This window comes from Dromiciops gliroides, chromosome 2 (assembly GCF_019393635.1).
Source record: "Dromiciops gliroides isolate mDroGli1 chromosome 2, mDroGli1.pri, whole genome shotgun sequence".
In the NCBI taxonomy this organism is placed as follows: domain Eukaryota; kingdom Metazoa; phylum Chordata; class Mammalia; order Microbiotheria; family Microbiotheriidae; genus Dromiciops; species Dromiciops gliroides.
Genome location: NC_057862.1, coordinates 519682992 through 519699602, shown reverse-complemented (window position 1 = coordinate 519699602; position 16611 = coordinate 519682992). Strand labels below are relative to the sequence as shown.

The 16611-nt window shown below is 41.2% G+C and overlaps 1 protein-coding gene across 5 annotated transcripts in view; it reads right to left on the bottom strand.

Annotated features, from left to right (window-relative positions):
• AAK1 (AP2 associated kinase 1) overlaps positions 1–16611 on the bottom strand; it is a 279025-nt gene that overhangs the window by 81815 nt on the left and 180599 nt on the right. For all 5 annotated transcript variants that reach the window (XM_043983286.1, XM_043983287.1, XM_043983290.1 and 2 more), the window contains exons 10-12: positions 12141–12220; positions 8889–9043; positions 394–728 (exon numbers count right to left, since the gene is read on the bottom strand). In XM_043983286.1, the coding sequence (XP_043839221.1) occupies positions 394–728; positions 8889–9043; positions 12141–12220 (570 nt within the window). The remainder of the gene's footprint in view (positions 1–393; positions 729–8888; positions 9044–12140; positions 12221–16611) is intronic.

Genomic DNA, 16611 nt, shown 5'->3' with positions numbered 1-16611 from the left:
TCGAGAAGCTATAGTTAATGAGAAGATCAAGTTAACTACAAAAGGAAACATTCAGGCTAGTGGTGAGGTGAGTGTAGAGTAGCTGTCCAATGTTAGACACCTGACCTTTTCTTCTTTAAGGTTCCACCAACTGCCAGAAGCAAGTCTAATGCATCAGATCTGAAGGATACAGCCTGAACTCCTGGATTCTATATCAAACCTGCTGCCTCTGGGATGATGAGGGTCTTCACTCAACTGCTGTGCTTGAGAATGGGCCAAGCATTTGGCCTGTTTCCCCAGAGTATGTCTCTGTGGACTAATGAGGACACCTGAAACCAGTGGTCCTACAATGTCTGTAAAATGACAGAATAAACGCCCACTGCAAGGGGTCCATTTGGCAACTGTTCCTCTTACCTGCTGAGCTGGTGCCAGCTGCTGTGGCTGCTGCTGCTGTGGCTGTTGTTGCTGGTAAAACGTGGCCTGTTGCTGTTGCTGCTGCTGCTGCTGCTGCTGCTGCTGCTGCTGTTGTTGTTGTTGCTGCTGCTGCTGCTTGAGAAACAGATGCTGCTGGTGCTGGGGTGTGGCCTGGGCTTGAGCAGGCAGAACCTGGGCCTGAGTGGAAGGTGTCTGCTGTGGAGTGGGTGGAGCCTGTGGCTGCTTGGGTGGAGCCTGTGGGAGTGGCTGACTGGGTGGAGGCTGGGTTTTTGGTTGAGGGACATTGGTGGGGAGGCCAGCTGGAACACTTGGTCCTGAAAATACAAAAAAAATCCAAAATTACGATACAAACCCTTCTCTGGACAAAATGGCTATCTTTGTTCATAAGAAATCTGATGGTAACTGCCAGTCATATTGTGATAGGATGGGCATGGGCCTAGGCCTGCCTCTGCTCTATGCACAAGGAATTTTCAATAATATTAATAATAAATTTAAGGTACTTTAAACTTTATAAGAACAATAAAAGCAGAAATTTTTAGAGTATTTTAAGGTTTGAAAATGCTTTATATACATTCTCATTTGAGCTTCTGATCAGTCTTATGAGGTACTGCCTCCAAATTGCAGATGAAGAGACTTGCCCACAGTGACATAACTATTAAGTGTCAGATAATATAGGATCTGAACCCAGGTCTTTCCTGACTCCAATATTAAAAAAAGAAAAGAAGTAAGAAGTAACTGGCTTGGGACTACATGTTCACAGTGGTTTTCTAAGTCAATATGTACGCAAAGGGATCCTTAGGTACAATTTACAGGACCCCATTTCTATTTGAGTTTGATATCATGGCTATATTGGTCCAGATATAGGGTATACTAAGCGCTACAATGGCTATTCTTTCAAAAATAGAGTGGTCTCGGGGCAGCTAGGTGGCGCAGTGGATAGAGCACTGGCCTTGGATTCAGGAGGACCTGAGTTCAAATCCAGCCTCAGACACTTGACACTTACTAGCTGTGCGACCCTGGGCAAGTCACTTAACCCTCATTGTCCTGCAAAAAAAAAAAAAAAAAGAGTGGTCTCAGCAGGCAGTATGGGGACAAAGCTTTTAATAACCACCAGGAACAAAATCAATATAGATATATTCATCAGGGACTATAGTATGTGTCCAGAACTTGGGACAACTTGAACACATGGCTACAGCAACAGGAGATGGTCCTAAGAAGTCACAGTCTGTGCCTTACAGCAGGCCATAATGATCCATATGGAATAAAGAACACCTAGGAACTACTCCCAGACCATGCTATATAAGGAAAATGACAAATGATGGAGAAACTGTGGATAAGCAGGTACATTAATGTATTGTTGGTAGAACTATGAATTGGTAAATTCTTTCTGAAAAACAATTTAGAATTACGACCAAAAAGTTATTAACTATGCCTACTTTTTGAACCAGCAATACTGTTACTATGTCTATACCTCAAAGAGATCAAAGAAAGAGGAAAAGGGCATATTATATGTGTATGTGTATATATACACACATATACACATACTATATATATATATACACATACATACACACACTATATGTATACACATAAAAGAACATTTAAAGCAGCTCTTTTTGTAGTGGTAAAGAATTGGAAACTGAGAGGATACTCATCAGTTGGGGAAAGGCTGAACAAATTGTGTGTTATATGAATGCAATAGAACATTATTATGGTGTAAGAAATTATGAATGAATTAAGAAACCTGGGAGGACTTGTATAAAATGATGCAAAATGAAGTAAGCAGAACCAGGAAAACAACAACTTTAAGAGACTTAGGAATTCTGATAAACACAATGAACAATCGTGATTCCAAAAGGCTCATGCTGAAACATGCTCTCATGTCCTGATAGAGAGGTTATGGACTCAGTGCATATTGCTTTTTTTTTTTGATATGGCTAATGTTTTACAAGATTATACATAAGCATGTGCAAAGGGTTTTGTTTTTCTTGCTTTCTGAATGGGGGTGTTGGTGAAGGGAGGGCTAGGATGGAGAGAATTTGGAAGTAAAAATAAAACAATTTTAAAAAATAGCAGGCTACCAATAGCCCCACCCTCCCACACCTGTTGCTCTTTAAAAGGTTGGTCCTTTCACAAGTCAGATTCCAGATACCATCACCCCTCACAGGACATTCTATGGGATCTAAGTTTGGGTGGGGATGGTAACAGATGCTTAAAATGATCTCACTATTACCAGTGTATTCAAATTCCAGGTAGGTTTCCAGGTTCAGTTACCCTGACCATAACCCACCAAATCAACAGGGCACATACAAGATATAACATGGCTTGTGGCTAGAGTCTAAAATACTTTTGACCACAAATTCCAGAAGTAGTACCATAACAAAAAAGAAAACATCTGGGTTTTGACTGGGACAGAAAGAAGATAAAAGAGGAAAGAAGTGATTAGGAATTTGTAATTCTTCAGTGAGACCATCATGCAAGAGATCAGTACTGATTGCAACTATTGTTTATACTAGGTCACTAGCAGGATTCAGATCATTTGTAATCACTTTCTCTTAGGGGAATCTGTACCATGAAGGCTGCAATTAAAGCCACATGGAGGACCATGGAGTGAGAAAAAAGAGTTAAGTAGTGCAGAAAAGGGTGAAGGAGCCAAGAGTTTTTGTTTACTTTGATCTGTTTTGTTTGTTGTTATTTATCTTTAGAAGAAGAAAGAAAGAAGAAAAATTTATGAGTTTTGATTTCTTCAGCATGTTTAGTTCATGTATATTTACTGGTCATGGTTACAGTTTACATTAATGTATGGATAGAACACTACTAATTTTTTAATTTTTATATGGAAGAATAATTGTCAGACAACACAAGATACTCTAAGAAGGCACAATGTTCCAGAAGAACAATTTACATAATGATCACAATATTGGAAAGGAAAATAACTTTGATCTATCAGTAGACTGACTGTTATTACTTTCTTTTAATGTTTGCTTAAAAACAAACTACATAATAAAAAGTCATAGTTTTGGATACAATCCTATTTTTTGTTCATGTTTGGTTAGTTAATAATAAAAAAAGAAGAAGAAATTCAAAAACAGGATAAAGAAATTGGGCTTGGGCTTCCATGGTGCAAAAAAAAGGAGAGGCAAGCAGTCTGTTTGTCATGACTGTTAGTAGTGGGTAAATTACAGAAATACACAAAGAAATGGAAATTTTCGGCAATGGAGGTATAGGAAACAACGCGAAGGTATTGTACCACATTTGTATTTTTTTTCCCCACAGGAAATCTACAACTAGGCAAGTATCAAATGTAAGTAGGTTTCTTTATTAGAATAAAAAATGAAATGGTTTGGAAGACATCTCTTTACACTGCAACTTACCAAGAAATATGGGAGAAATGATTTAAGACAAAACATAAGGGAGACTATGTTTATATTATGGAAATCTAAACGACCTTCATGAGGTTGAAGGATACAAAAATGTGACAGAGAAGATACTTAAGGATGGATGGGACATCATTTAACCATACCTGCTTAGGAATCCAAACTGCAACTTCCCCAACAAGTGGTTAGTGAAACTGCCTATTCATTTTTTTTTTTTTTTAGTGAGGCAATTGGGGTTAAGTGACTTCCCAGGGTCACACAGCTAGTAAGTGTTATGTGTCTGAGGCCGAATTTGAACTCAGGTCCTCCTGACTCCAGGGCCGGTGCTCTATCCACTGCGCCACCTAGCTGCCCCTGCCTATTCATCTTACCGAGTTCAAATATGGCCTCTGACATTTACTTGTTCTGTGACTCTGGGCAAGTCATTTCACCTTGTTTGCCTCAGTCCCTCAATCTGTAAAATGAGCTGAAGAAAAGTTATCTCTCCAAAGAAAACCCCAAATGGAATCATAAAGACTTGATGACAACCATCTGAGGCAGGTGATTCCACTTTTGAACAGTTCTCATTGTTAGGAACTTCCATCTACAGCTCCTGCACCAGTACTCCCCTCTCCTGCTCTATCACCATCCCTAGCTTCCATTTGTGTTGTCTTTCCTCTTTAGAATGTGAGCTCCTTGAAGGTAGGGACTATCTTGCTGTTTGCATCTGTATTCCTAGAGCTCAGCACAGTACCCCGCGTATAGAGGGCACTTGATATGTACTTGTTGACTACAGTTACTAGTTTTGCCTTCTAGAACAAAGTAGAACAAGTTTAATCTCTCTTACACATGAGGCCTCTTCAAGTCCTTGAAGACAGCTATCCTCCCCCCCCCCCCCGACCTTCACCTCAAGTCTTCTCTTCCTCAGACTAAACATTTCCACTCCTTTCAACCTGTCATCATATGGCATGGCTTCTGATGTCCTTAACAGTATAACTGTCCCCTGCTGACTATGCTATTAATTTCCTTCCAAAATGTTGCACTGAGAACCTTTTGTGGTCTCAGGAGGACACAAATACATATCATATACAACCTGACGTTGAATGTCGTCATCCTGTAAGATCAACTATGAAACTCATACCACCTCAGTACCCTCTGCTCCAGGGGCATCTCTTTCTCTATGACTGGAGAAGCAGACATCAGAAATCGCCTTCCACATCCTCCCAGGGCTGCCAGCTCATCATTCCCCACCTTGCTCTGGGACTTCATTATGACCCTGCTGGGTACCCTCCTCTGCCCACTTCCAGCTTATTTTTATGTTTTGTCATCCCCCATTAGATTGTAAGCTCCTTCAGGGTAGGGACTGTCTTTTGCCTCTGGATTCCCAGTGCTTCACATAGTGCCTGGCAGATAATAGGCATTAACAAAAGTTTATTTACTCACAGATGTGGTCAATTAGATTGTATGCTATCCTTCTGGGGTATATGCCTAATGAACAGCATTCAGTTCTATGTGATTCTTGTGGGAATAAACGATACATCCCAATACAAGCTGCAAATAATCTGGTTCTTAGAGAGACAGATAGGACTGTATGTCTCTGAGACATATATTCGAGGAAGAAAGTATATATTCCTGGAGATTGGTTCATCTGAAATTAAAAATGGAGGGGAAAGGAAAAGAATGCCCAGATATACCTGTTAAATCAAATACCATGAGATTAAAGGTATGACAAAAAAAAAAAGTAGCAGTTGAGTCATCTATTCATTTATAGGAGAAAATAGAGGGGAAAATGGCCAGAAATAATTTCTATGGGTTCAGGTCTATGATTAATGTAAATGAGTCCTGTGAAGTGGTTACATGTATTTGAATTAGCACTATTAGAACTTACAGTTAGGTAAAATGTGGTTAGTTCCCAGAGAATGAAAATATGCAATATGAATATAAATAATGTGATTTTGTGGGATTCATTATTCAAATTAATTGGAATTGTGCTGTATACCAATAAGAACAGCAGGGATAATAAAATCAAATGGGGATTTTTTAATGTAAGGAGGTAAGTAATGTAAGTAAGTCTTAACACCAAGATCTATTATTCCACCATGACTGGAATATGGTGATAGAAAGGGACAGAGTAGATAGAAAGGATAGATGAGTATTTGACTAAGGAAAAAAGAAGGGATTTTTTTAAAAAGTCATTTTATGGATGGAGTGTGTTACAGACTGCTTGGCCAGATGGAAGAAATTAATAATGAACTTTAGGTACAGATCACAAACTGACACAGAGGCTGTCTATTTGTGAGTTTAACTATGAAGACATCTGCAAGAGTGTGCTGTCTGCTAAAAACAGTCATGGAAATTTTTGACTTGCCTTGCTAAGTCCTCTTAGAGAATGCAGAGGAAGCAATAGATGGTATTGTTCATCTGGACTCGATTTGGACCAATAAATCAGGAAATGGTTGGTGAAATGGTTTGCCCCTTCATACTTTTCTAGTTTTCTTCTACATTACTCTGCTCTGTATACCCCCAAATTCCACCATACTGGTCTAGTTGTTTTTCACACATTAGTCCATCTCCTAACTCCTTATCTTTGTATTGGCTTTCCTCCTAGCCTGGAATGGGCTCTCTAATTTCCATCTCTTAGAAACCATGTTTTTGTTTAAGACTTAGCTCAAATGCCTCTTTCTGCTTGAAGTCTTTTTCATTTCCCACAACAGCTAATGCCTTCCTCTCCAAAGTTACCCTGTATCTGATTTATGTGTGTTTTACATAAGCAGATGGCCATTTATCAAGGCAGTTAAATCACTGCACAATCTGGCCTTAACCTAACTCTCCTTTAAGAACTATTCCCTCCCCTTCAGGGACTCTCAAGTTCCAACCAAACCAGATTATTAATTTTCATCTCATTCTGTCTGTTCCTACCTCCCTGCAGATGGGTAGGCTGTCTCCTAGACCTGGACTCTCTACAGCAGGATTTCTTATGTTAGGGTTTCATGAACACTCTTTTTCTTAATATTTGGATAATTGTATTTCAATATAATTAGATTGCTTGGTAATTTTATGTATTGTGTGTTAGGCACTTAAAAACATTCTGAGAAGAGACCCACGAAATAAACACAGTTAATAATTCTTGCTCTGCATCTTCACCCGCTAAAATCCCTATCCTCTGCACCACCCCCTCTGGCCCAGGTGCCATTGCTTCTAGCCACTCTTGGCAGCGTCTTCCAGCTGAACGTGATCTCTCCTTTGTCTCTATCACACTGAAGGTCGCGTCTATTCATTTATGTACCCCACAAACAACAGGATCCTTAAGGGTAGAGACTATCATTTTTTGTCTTTTCATTCCTAGCGTTGAGCACAAGGCCCCGAACAGATTAGGTATTTAATAAAGAATGAGGAGAAAGACTAAAACTCTTTAGGTATCAAAAAGATACTCTAGTCTTTTTCCAGCAATACTGTAGTTGTTCCAGCATGTTGCTTGTTGTTGAGTCATTTCGGTTGTGCTCAAGCCTCCATGACCCCATTTGGGGTTTTCTTGCAAAGATACTAGAGTGGTTTGCCATTTCCTTCTTCCACTCATTTTACAGATGAGGAAACTGAGGCAAACAGGGTGAAGTGACTTGCCCAGGGTCACACAGCCAGCACTACATACTTTCAAACCTCACATGTGCTTGCTCAACCTCCCATCTCCTTGCCTTTGCATTTACATTTCTGGAATGCTATCCCACCTCAGCTCCACCTTTTAGAATCTTTGGCTTCCTTCAAGACTCAGCATACTGGATAGCACACTGGATCTAGAATCAGGAAGACTTTAGTTCAAATTTAGCTCCAGATACTTACTATCTGTATGACCCTGGGCAAGTCTCTTAACTTGTCTGCCTCAGTTTCCTCCTCTGCAAATCCAGCCCCAGAATATACTTGTTGTATAATCCTGGGCAAGTCTCAACCTGTCTCCCTCAGTAAATGGGAGTAATAATAGGACTTACCTCCCAGAGTTGCTGGGAAAAACAAATGAGATTATATTTGTAAAGTGATTTGCAAACCTTAGTGTGTGATACGAATGCTAGCTATTAGCTTGACTCCTGTATCTGTTAGTGCCTTGTCCTCTAAAGTTACTATGTATCTAGGGGCAGCTAGGTGGCACAGTGCATAGTTCACTGGCCCTGAAGTCAGGAGGACCTGAGGTCAAATCTCACTCCAGACACTTACTAGCTCTGTGACTCTGGGCAAGTCACTTAACTCCAATTGCCTTAAACATCTCCAGTCGTCCTGATTGATCAATCAATCTATCATCTATGTATCTATTTATCTATCTTGCCATTGGACCCATATGGTTCTGGAAGAGAGAGTGATGTTGGTGACCTTGTACAGCCTCCCTCACTTCACAATTCAGTGGAAGTCATGACATCACCCTTCGAGAACAAAGGACAAACAACAATAGCTATAGAGAAACACATTGTTGGCCCCCCTCACCCTATAAGCTCCCTGAAGGTAGGAACTGTTTGTTTTTTGCTCCTTCTTTGTATCATCAGTGTTTAGCACTGTCCCACCACACAGTAGATAGTTAATAAATATTTCTTGATTTTTTTTTTTTAATGGGGCAATGGGGTTAAGTGACTTGCCCAGGGTCACACAGCTAGTAAGTGTCAAGTGTCTGAGGCCGGATTTGAACTCAGGAACTCCTGAATCCAGGGCCGGTGCTTTATCCATTGTGCCACCTAGCTGCCCCTCTTGATATATTTTAAACAGCATTCACAGAAACACAGGACTTAGTCTCAGAATTCAATTAAAAGTGAGGAAACTAGGCCCCAGAGAAGGTTAAGTAACATGCCCAAGGTTACCCAAAGAGTAAGCATAAGCCCAGAGAATAAAAGATAAGCTGGGAGAGCAAAGCTGGTCTAGCACTGCTTCTCTGAAGGCTAATTTGGTCTCTAAGAAGGGTGCTCAGTGACAGTGGGCGGTCATCCTGTAGCTTGGTCAGCAATGCCCCACATTCTTAAACCCACGCTAACCAGTCCCCATCCTCCTTCCCTTGCTAGGCTGGAATCATCAGGCAAAAGTTTCTGGGCCCATGATGGTGACAAGGCAAATTAGCCTACTTTAGCTGAGCAATTTCCTGACCTGCAGGTTGAGCTGGAGGCTGGACAGTGGGCCTCTTTCGAGGTGTCAAGGCTGGCTGGATAGGGAGAATTCCTGGGTTGGGTTGGGTCTGTCCAGCTTTCGGCCTTTGGCGGGGTGCAATCGACGTCTCTGTTGTGGGAATAGGGTCCGTCAGCCTATGAAAGTTTAAAAAAAACAAAATCAAGTTAGAGGGGAAAATTAAAGCTGCATATTTGGGGAAGGGTGTTGATGTGAGATTTTGAATGTAATCAAGAGGGCAGAACAGCTGTTGCTGATAACCCTAATGTGGACACCAGACCCCCTTACCCTTTGAGGCTGCTAACAAGCTGACAGTCATCAGCTAATAAATGCTGACTAGTCTGGGTTTCTGGGTTGGTATTTCTAAACTGGCCCTTAAAATACAAAGATGAACATGATCACACGAGTTAAAGCAGGCAAACCCTCTGTGTGGGAAAGCAATGCAGCCCCAGTGAATCCAGTTACTGGATAGATTCCTCCTAAGTGTCTCTGTGTCCTCTATGTCCCTGCAACCCACTGGAGGTTTCAAGGTACAGCTTCCACCAAGGCCAATGACAAAAGCATCCCTGACAATAACTTCTGAGTGTTTTTCCATCTCCTCAGGTGTGACTAAGAGGGCTCAGAAGCTCTGACAAAATTAGACCGTCTCAACTCCTGCCAAAACTTTCTGAATCAAAGAGATTATTCAGGCCAGCTGCCTTAGATGGCCACAGATACAAAGATGAAAAAACGCCAATCTAATTACATCTAGCTGTCAGACTCTTCTCTGCGGAGAAAAACAGGCACCTCCATCAGAAGGTGAAGCTGACACCAAGGAGGGAGCTGGAGAAATAAAATAAAAGATTGTGCCGGGAAAGGGGCTTGGAGCCGTTTCTGGGCATTCTTGCTCCCTTTGGAAAAGGCAATGCTCATGACTCCCATTTAACTTGGTACTAGCCGCATGGCTTTGCTCCCAGAGGGCAGATGGGATCTTGTCAAAAATGCTTAATGCATGAGCTGTGCTACAAGTCTGCCCTTTGGGTTGACACGCAGGAGAGGTGAAGGGCAGAATGAACTGACTTAACAGCAGTAGCTGGACGCAGGCTTAAGCCAATTATACGAATGTCTCCAACTTGCTTTTTTCTTCAACGTTCAAGTCTAAGGGTCCCCTCTGACCTGAGGTCTTTCCTGATTTCCCTGGTTGCTGGGGTCACCTGCTGCTAAATTATTTTGTTATTATTTTGGCAATATGCTTTATTTATTTATGTATTTACTTATGTTTTTATATGTTGTTTCCTTCAATAGAATATAAGCTTCCTGAAAGCAGAGACTCTTGCCTTTGAAACCCCAGCACCTAGCCCAGTGCCTGGCACAGAGATGTTTGCTAAAAGCTGACTGATTGACACAGCCAAACCAGGAGTCCATCCATACACACTTTAGCCTGACCCATTTCTGAATACATGGGGCCCCGGGGAGCTCTTTGTTTCCCACTGTTTGTAAGCTGTGTGGTCCCCAAAACATGGCACTGCAGAGAATAAAAATAACCAGAGGTAGCATTGAGATAGTACTATAATACTTGCAAAATGCTTCCAGTAAATTATTTTATTTGATCCTCTCAATAACCTTGTGAAGTAAGTACTGCTAGCATTCTCCTCATTTACAGATGGGGTGACTGAGGGCTCAAAAATACTAGTGATTTGCTTATGCTCACACAATTGGTAAGGGTTGAAGGTAGAGTTCAGACTGAGGTCTCTCTCTCTTGGCTCCCCAAGTCCAGTGTTCTCTACATTGTTCTGCCTCTGAAGAAACTTTGGGAAGGAAGATTGTAATGGAAAAAAGGAGAGGAAATGATGGGTTGGCATAAAACAGAATGCAGAGCATGAACAGAACACTGGAGAGTATATGGGATAAGTGAGGAGATTCATCACTCACATGAAGACAGAAGAGTAAGACACACGTGACTGGACAAAGGGCCAGAAGCACACTGAGGCATTTGGAGACACCATCTGGTAACTTGAATCTTTCTGTGCCCACAACTAGTTCTGGGGCCCCATTAATGTAAGGTTCTCACACATGACTTTGAGTGAGACTGAGAAAAAAGCAAGCTCAAGCAAGTAATTGGAATTCTGTGACTCTATAAGAACTTTATATCAGCCCTTAACAAGGAGAAATGAAGGGAATCTATTCTTCTCTGCTGCCTTTGTGGACCTCTTGTAGAATAGAAACTCCAGGAGGGCAGGAAGTGGGTCTGACTAATCTCTATGAGTGTTGATGTGCACTTCTTCTAGAAGGTACAAGTAAATCAGCTTCTGGAAGCTGATTTTCTCTTGGTGGCTTAAACCAGCTTTGAAGTAGAGTATCTCATACTTCTACATGCTTTCCAGGTTTACAAAATACTTTCCCCATTGAGCCCTGTTAGTTATTATTATTCTCATTTCTCATCTAGATAAATGGAAGAAAGGATCCAAACTCTGGCAGCTAGTACATATGGAGTCTGGGATTCCCAAACACTGGAAAAATTCACATATCTTAATGATTTTACACATCTGGTTGGAAGAGAGTCTAGAAATTAGTCTCCCAGCTCCTTATTTTATAGGGGAGAAAACTGAGTGCTGGAGAAGTGAAGGTTTTGCCCACAGTCAAACAACTAGGGAGTGAGAAAGTTATGACACAAACCCAAGTTTGCTTACGCTGTGTCTACTACATTCCATTGCTAGCAAAGTTTTGAAAGCAATGCTCAAAGTAGAGTCAGATTCAGAAATGTCTGGTGCACCCACAGCGCCTCCCTGGAGTAAGTGTACGCATCCCAGCGGAACTGCTTCCAAGGGATAACACTCATTTAGATGGAGATGTTCAGAAAGCTATATCAGGAAAATCCTTTTTACTTTATGTTCACCTCAAGAGAGGGAATGTGGCAGCGTGGACAGAGGATTGGCCTTGGGAGTCAGAAAAGATTCATGTTCAAGATACAACTCTGGTGCATACCAGACGTGTGGCCACAGACAAGTCATTTAGCTGCCCCAGGTAACTCTTTAAGCATTAGATACTCACTGACATTGGTAAAGGGAGTTTACACACTGGGAGTAACCTCACCCTAATAAAATCATAGGTGAGGAGCCTCCTACCCCTAAAAATATGATCACCTCAAAGAGTTTCCTCCAGATAGCAAGTGCTCCATCAGTTCTGGGGTAGATTCTTGACCTGCCCACTCCCACTGAGACATGAAGTATGTTTGACTTCATGTATAGTTCTTACCTGGCCTTTGGCTGGGTTTTTTTAGCAGCTGCCTCACTGGCTTTCACTGGTTCTGGAAGCTTAGCAGGGATGGGAGAGTTCTGTGGATTAAAACAAAAAGAGAACAAAATAATCTCCAAACCATCAGGAGTAGTCCAGATCAGTGAGATGGCCATGCACTTTGTGGGCAACGCAAAGAGCTGAACAAAAAGATAAGCATTTTGACTAGTGGATGATAGAACATACATGAACCCAGGGGCAGCTAGGTGGCACAGTGGATAAAGCACCAGCCTTGGATTCAGGAGGACCTGAGTTCAAATCCAGCCTCAGACACTTAACACTCACTAGCTGAGCGTGCCTGGGCAAGTCACTTAACCCCAATTGCCTTACACCGCCCCCCAAAAGAAAAAAAACAAGAAAAAAGAAAATACATGAACCTGTTCCTTTCTCCTAATCTCAATTTGATTGGGTAAGAATGCTCTTTCCTTTCATTAACTCAGAACACAACCTAGGGCAGCGTAGGAGGGGACAGTAACCTGTATTGTAGCACATAATCTGAATGATGCTAATTAGCCTGACCATGGCTCCGTCAGACTTAGCTGCTGTCATCCTAAGTACTAATGTAGACATGGTTTGTGATCCATAAAGTCCACTAAACTTTGCCAAGAGGCACATACTCACCTCTTCTAGGAACAACCCAACTCCCCTAAAATAATGGCAACCACACCTGTAAGGCTATTGGTACAGTAGCTCCTCTGTGAGACAAAGTCTTCTCTTTTCCCCCCACTATACAGATTGAAGAGTTCAGGAAGATTAAGTGATTTGGCCACAGTCACACAACTTGTAAGCACTGTCATGTGGAGTTGAACCTAGGTCTTCTGATACCAAGTCCAGTACACCTTTTACAGCAGGTCAGAGGATTGTTCTGTCTCTCGTGTACTTTTTTTTTTTTTGGTTGGTTGGTTTTTACGGGGCAATGAGGGTTAAGTGACTTGCCCAGGGTCACCCAGCTAGTAAAGTAAGTGTCAAATGTCTGAGGTCACATTTGAACTCAGGTCCTCCTAAATCCAGGGTCAGTGCTTTATCCACTACACCACCTACCTGCCTCTCTCATGTACTTTTTTGTTTGTTTGTTTGTTTGTTTTTTTGTTTTTTAGTGAGGCAATGGGGGTTAAGTGACTTGCCCAGGGTCACACAGCTAGTAAGTGTTAAGTGTCTGAGACCGGATTTGAACTCAGGTACTCCTGACTCCAGGGCCGGTACTTTATCCACTGCGCCACCTAGCCGCCCCTCTCATGTACTTTTGAGAGCTGGAAGGTACCTCAGTCGCCAACTAGTCTAATCCCTGCATTTTTCAAAGACAAACTTAATTTTGAGTAAGTACCAAATGACTTTAGCCTCGCGGTAAAGACTGCCATTATTGAGCCTCTCTCAGAATGGGAGAATTGATTGGTAAATGGGAGAAATGGATCTAGGACTTCATTACTGTAAATTCTTCCCCCAACAGATGCAGATTAAAACCCACTCATGACTGTCCACACTGTGTAATTCTTGTCCATGTCCTGAGGTTTACCTCAGGGATCCACCCAACCTAAATTTCATTGAACGTTGAGAGCACATCAGTGGAGCACATAGGCTATACCTCACTCTAGTCATGGAATCATTCATCATACATTTTTCTGATGACATCCCTTACTTTAGTTCCTTTTTATAATTCTTTATTTGTTATGTGATACAGTCAACTCTCATCTACTATGAACCTGTCCAATACCCTTTATGGAAAATTAATTTTTAATTCTTCGTAAACTAGCGGGGCAGCTAGGTGGCACAGTGGATAGAGTACTGGCTCTGGAGTCAGGAGGACCTGAGTTCAAATCCAGCCTCAGATACTTGACACTCACTAGCTGTGTGACTCTGGGCAAGTCACTTAACCCCAATTGCCTCACCACCACCACCACCACCACCACCACCCCCGCCAAAAAAAAATTCTTTGTAAACTATAGTGTTCCATGACTTGCAGACATACAATGTCACAAGTAGGATATTGGCATTTAAGGATATTGGCCATTAAGGACATTTTATACTTTTAAGAAGGCAATCTAGCTGCTGCCCTATTCCTGTTTAATTCTGGGTCCAACTCATTGGTCCATTTGTATTGTCTGTTGAGAGAGGAGAGGGAAGGAGGGAGGGAAGAAAGAAAGAGAAGGATAGGGAAGAAGGGAATAGGGAAGGAGGAGGGAGAAAGACTCTTTTTTTTTTTTTTTAGTGAGGCAATTGGGGTTAAGTGACTTGCCCAGGGTCACACAGCTAGTAAGTGTTAAGTGTCTGAGGCCAGATTTAAGCTCAGGTCCTCCTGACTCCAGGGCCAGTGCTCTATCCACTGCGCCACCTAGCTGTCCCCGAAAGACTCTTTTTTGATGTCCATTCAACTACAACTATATACAACTAGCAATAATTTAGACAAAAAGCATTTTTCATGCCCTAGGTTTTGCCTGAGTGGATGGTTAGACCAAACTCTTTTAAGTGATTATAGATTTGTTCCAGGGAGCCCTGTATTATTCCAGACAACTCAACCAATTCAGTGTCACCCACAAACAGATATGGAAGACCTTGACACCCATAAGGAATCTCTCTTCAACTTGGAGTTTGTGCTAGGTCTCCTCCATGATACTTTGCCTGATCTTAATGATAAGGGGGTCACTGAACAAGATTATCTTGCTATTTATGTATGCAAGGATGAAAGAAGATAGATAATAGAATAAATATCATGCTATTCCCATATGAAAAAATGCTCTAAATCTCTAATCATTAGAGAGATGCAAATTAAAACAACTCTGAGGTACCACCTGACACCTATCAGATTGGCTAAAGTGACAAAAAAGGAAGATAATAAATGTTGGAGAAGCTGTGGAAAAATTGGAACACTAATGCATTGTTGGTGGAGCTGTGAACTGATCCAACCATTCTGGAGAGCAATTTGGAATTATGCCCAAAGGGCGATAAAGCTGTGCATACCCTTTGACCCAGCAATTCCACTTTTAGGTCTTTTTCCCAAAGAAATCATGGAAGGGGGAAAGGGACCCACATGTACAAAAATATTTATAGCTGCTCTTTACGTGGTAGCAAGGAATTGGAAGTTGAGGGGGTGCCCATCAATTGGGGAATGGCTGGACAAGTTGTGGTATATGAATACAATGGAATACTATTGTGCTGTAAGAAATGATGAGCAGGAGGAGTTCAGAGAAACCTGGAGGGTCTTACGTGAGCTGATGATGAGTGAGATGAGCAGAACCAGAAGAACATTGTACACAGTATCATCAACATTGAGTGTTGACCTACTGTGATGGACTATATTCTTCTCACCAACGCAATGGTATAGAAGAGTTCAAGAGAACTCATGATAGAAGAGGATCTCCAAATCCAAGAAAAAAAAAAAAAAAGAACTGTGGAGTATAGATGCTGATTGAACCATACTATTTCTTTTGCTTTGGGTGATGTTGTTTTTTTTTTTTCTATTTTGAGGTTTTGCATCACTGCTCTGATTTTTTCTCTTGTAACAGGATTAATGCAGAAATAGGATTAATGTTATTATGTGTATATATATGTGTATATAGATATATAGATATAACCTATATCAGATTACCTGCTGTCTAGGGGAGGGGGGAGGGAGGGAGAAAAATATGAAATTGTAAAGCTTGTATAAACAAAAGTTGAGAACTATCTTTACATGTAACGGAAAAAATAAAATACCTTATACATAAAAAAAAGAATAAATATCATGGGGAAGGGAATAGGATGGAAGGGGAACAGTTAACAATAGTAATCATGAAAAAGAGAAAAGGGGGGAAAATTGTACAAAAAAATATAGCAACTCTTGGTGGAGGCTAAGAATTGAGAATCAAGGTAATGTCCATCAATTGAGGAATGATGGAAAAAGCTGTATTATATGATTGTAGTGGAATGGACTTGTGCTACAGGAAATGACAAACAGGATGATCCCTGAAAAACCTTGAAAGACTAATGAACATCGATGTATAGTGAAGTGAGCAGAGGTGAGAGGACATTGTGTAGTGACAGCAGTATTGTTCAGTGAGTAATTGTGAATGACTTAGCTACTCTCAGCAGTACAATGATCCAGGACAATCCCAAGGAACTAATGAGGAAGCATACTATGCACTGCTATAGAAAGAACTGATAAAAAGAACAATTGTAGATTGTACATATATAACCTGATTGCGATCTTGTGGAGGCGGGGAGGAAAGGGAGGGAGAAAAATTTGGAACTCTAAATCTTATGAAAATGAATGTTGAAAACTACCCTTACATGTAAATGGAAAATAAATGTTTGTTGAGAAAAAAAATAATATTTATGTATGCATGGGAATAACCTTTTCAGAAAAGCTTTTGTTTGTTTGTTTGGTTTTTTGTTTGTTTGTTTGTTTGCGGGGCAATGGGGGTTAAGTGACTTGCCCAGGGTCACACAGCTAGTAAGT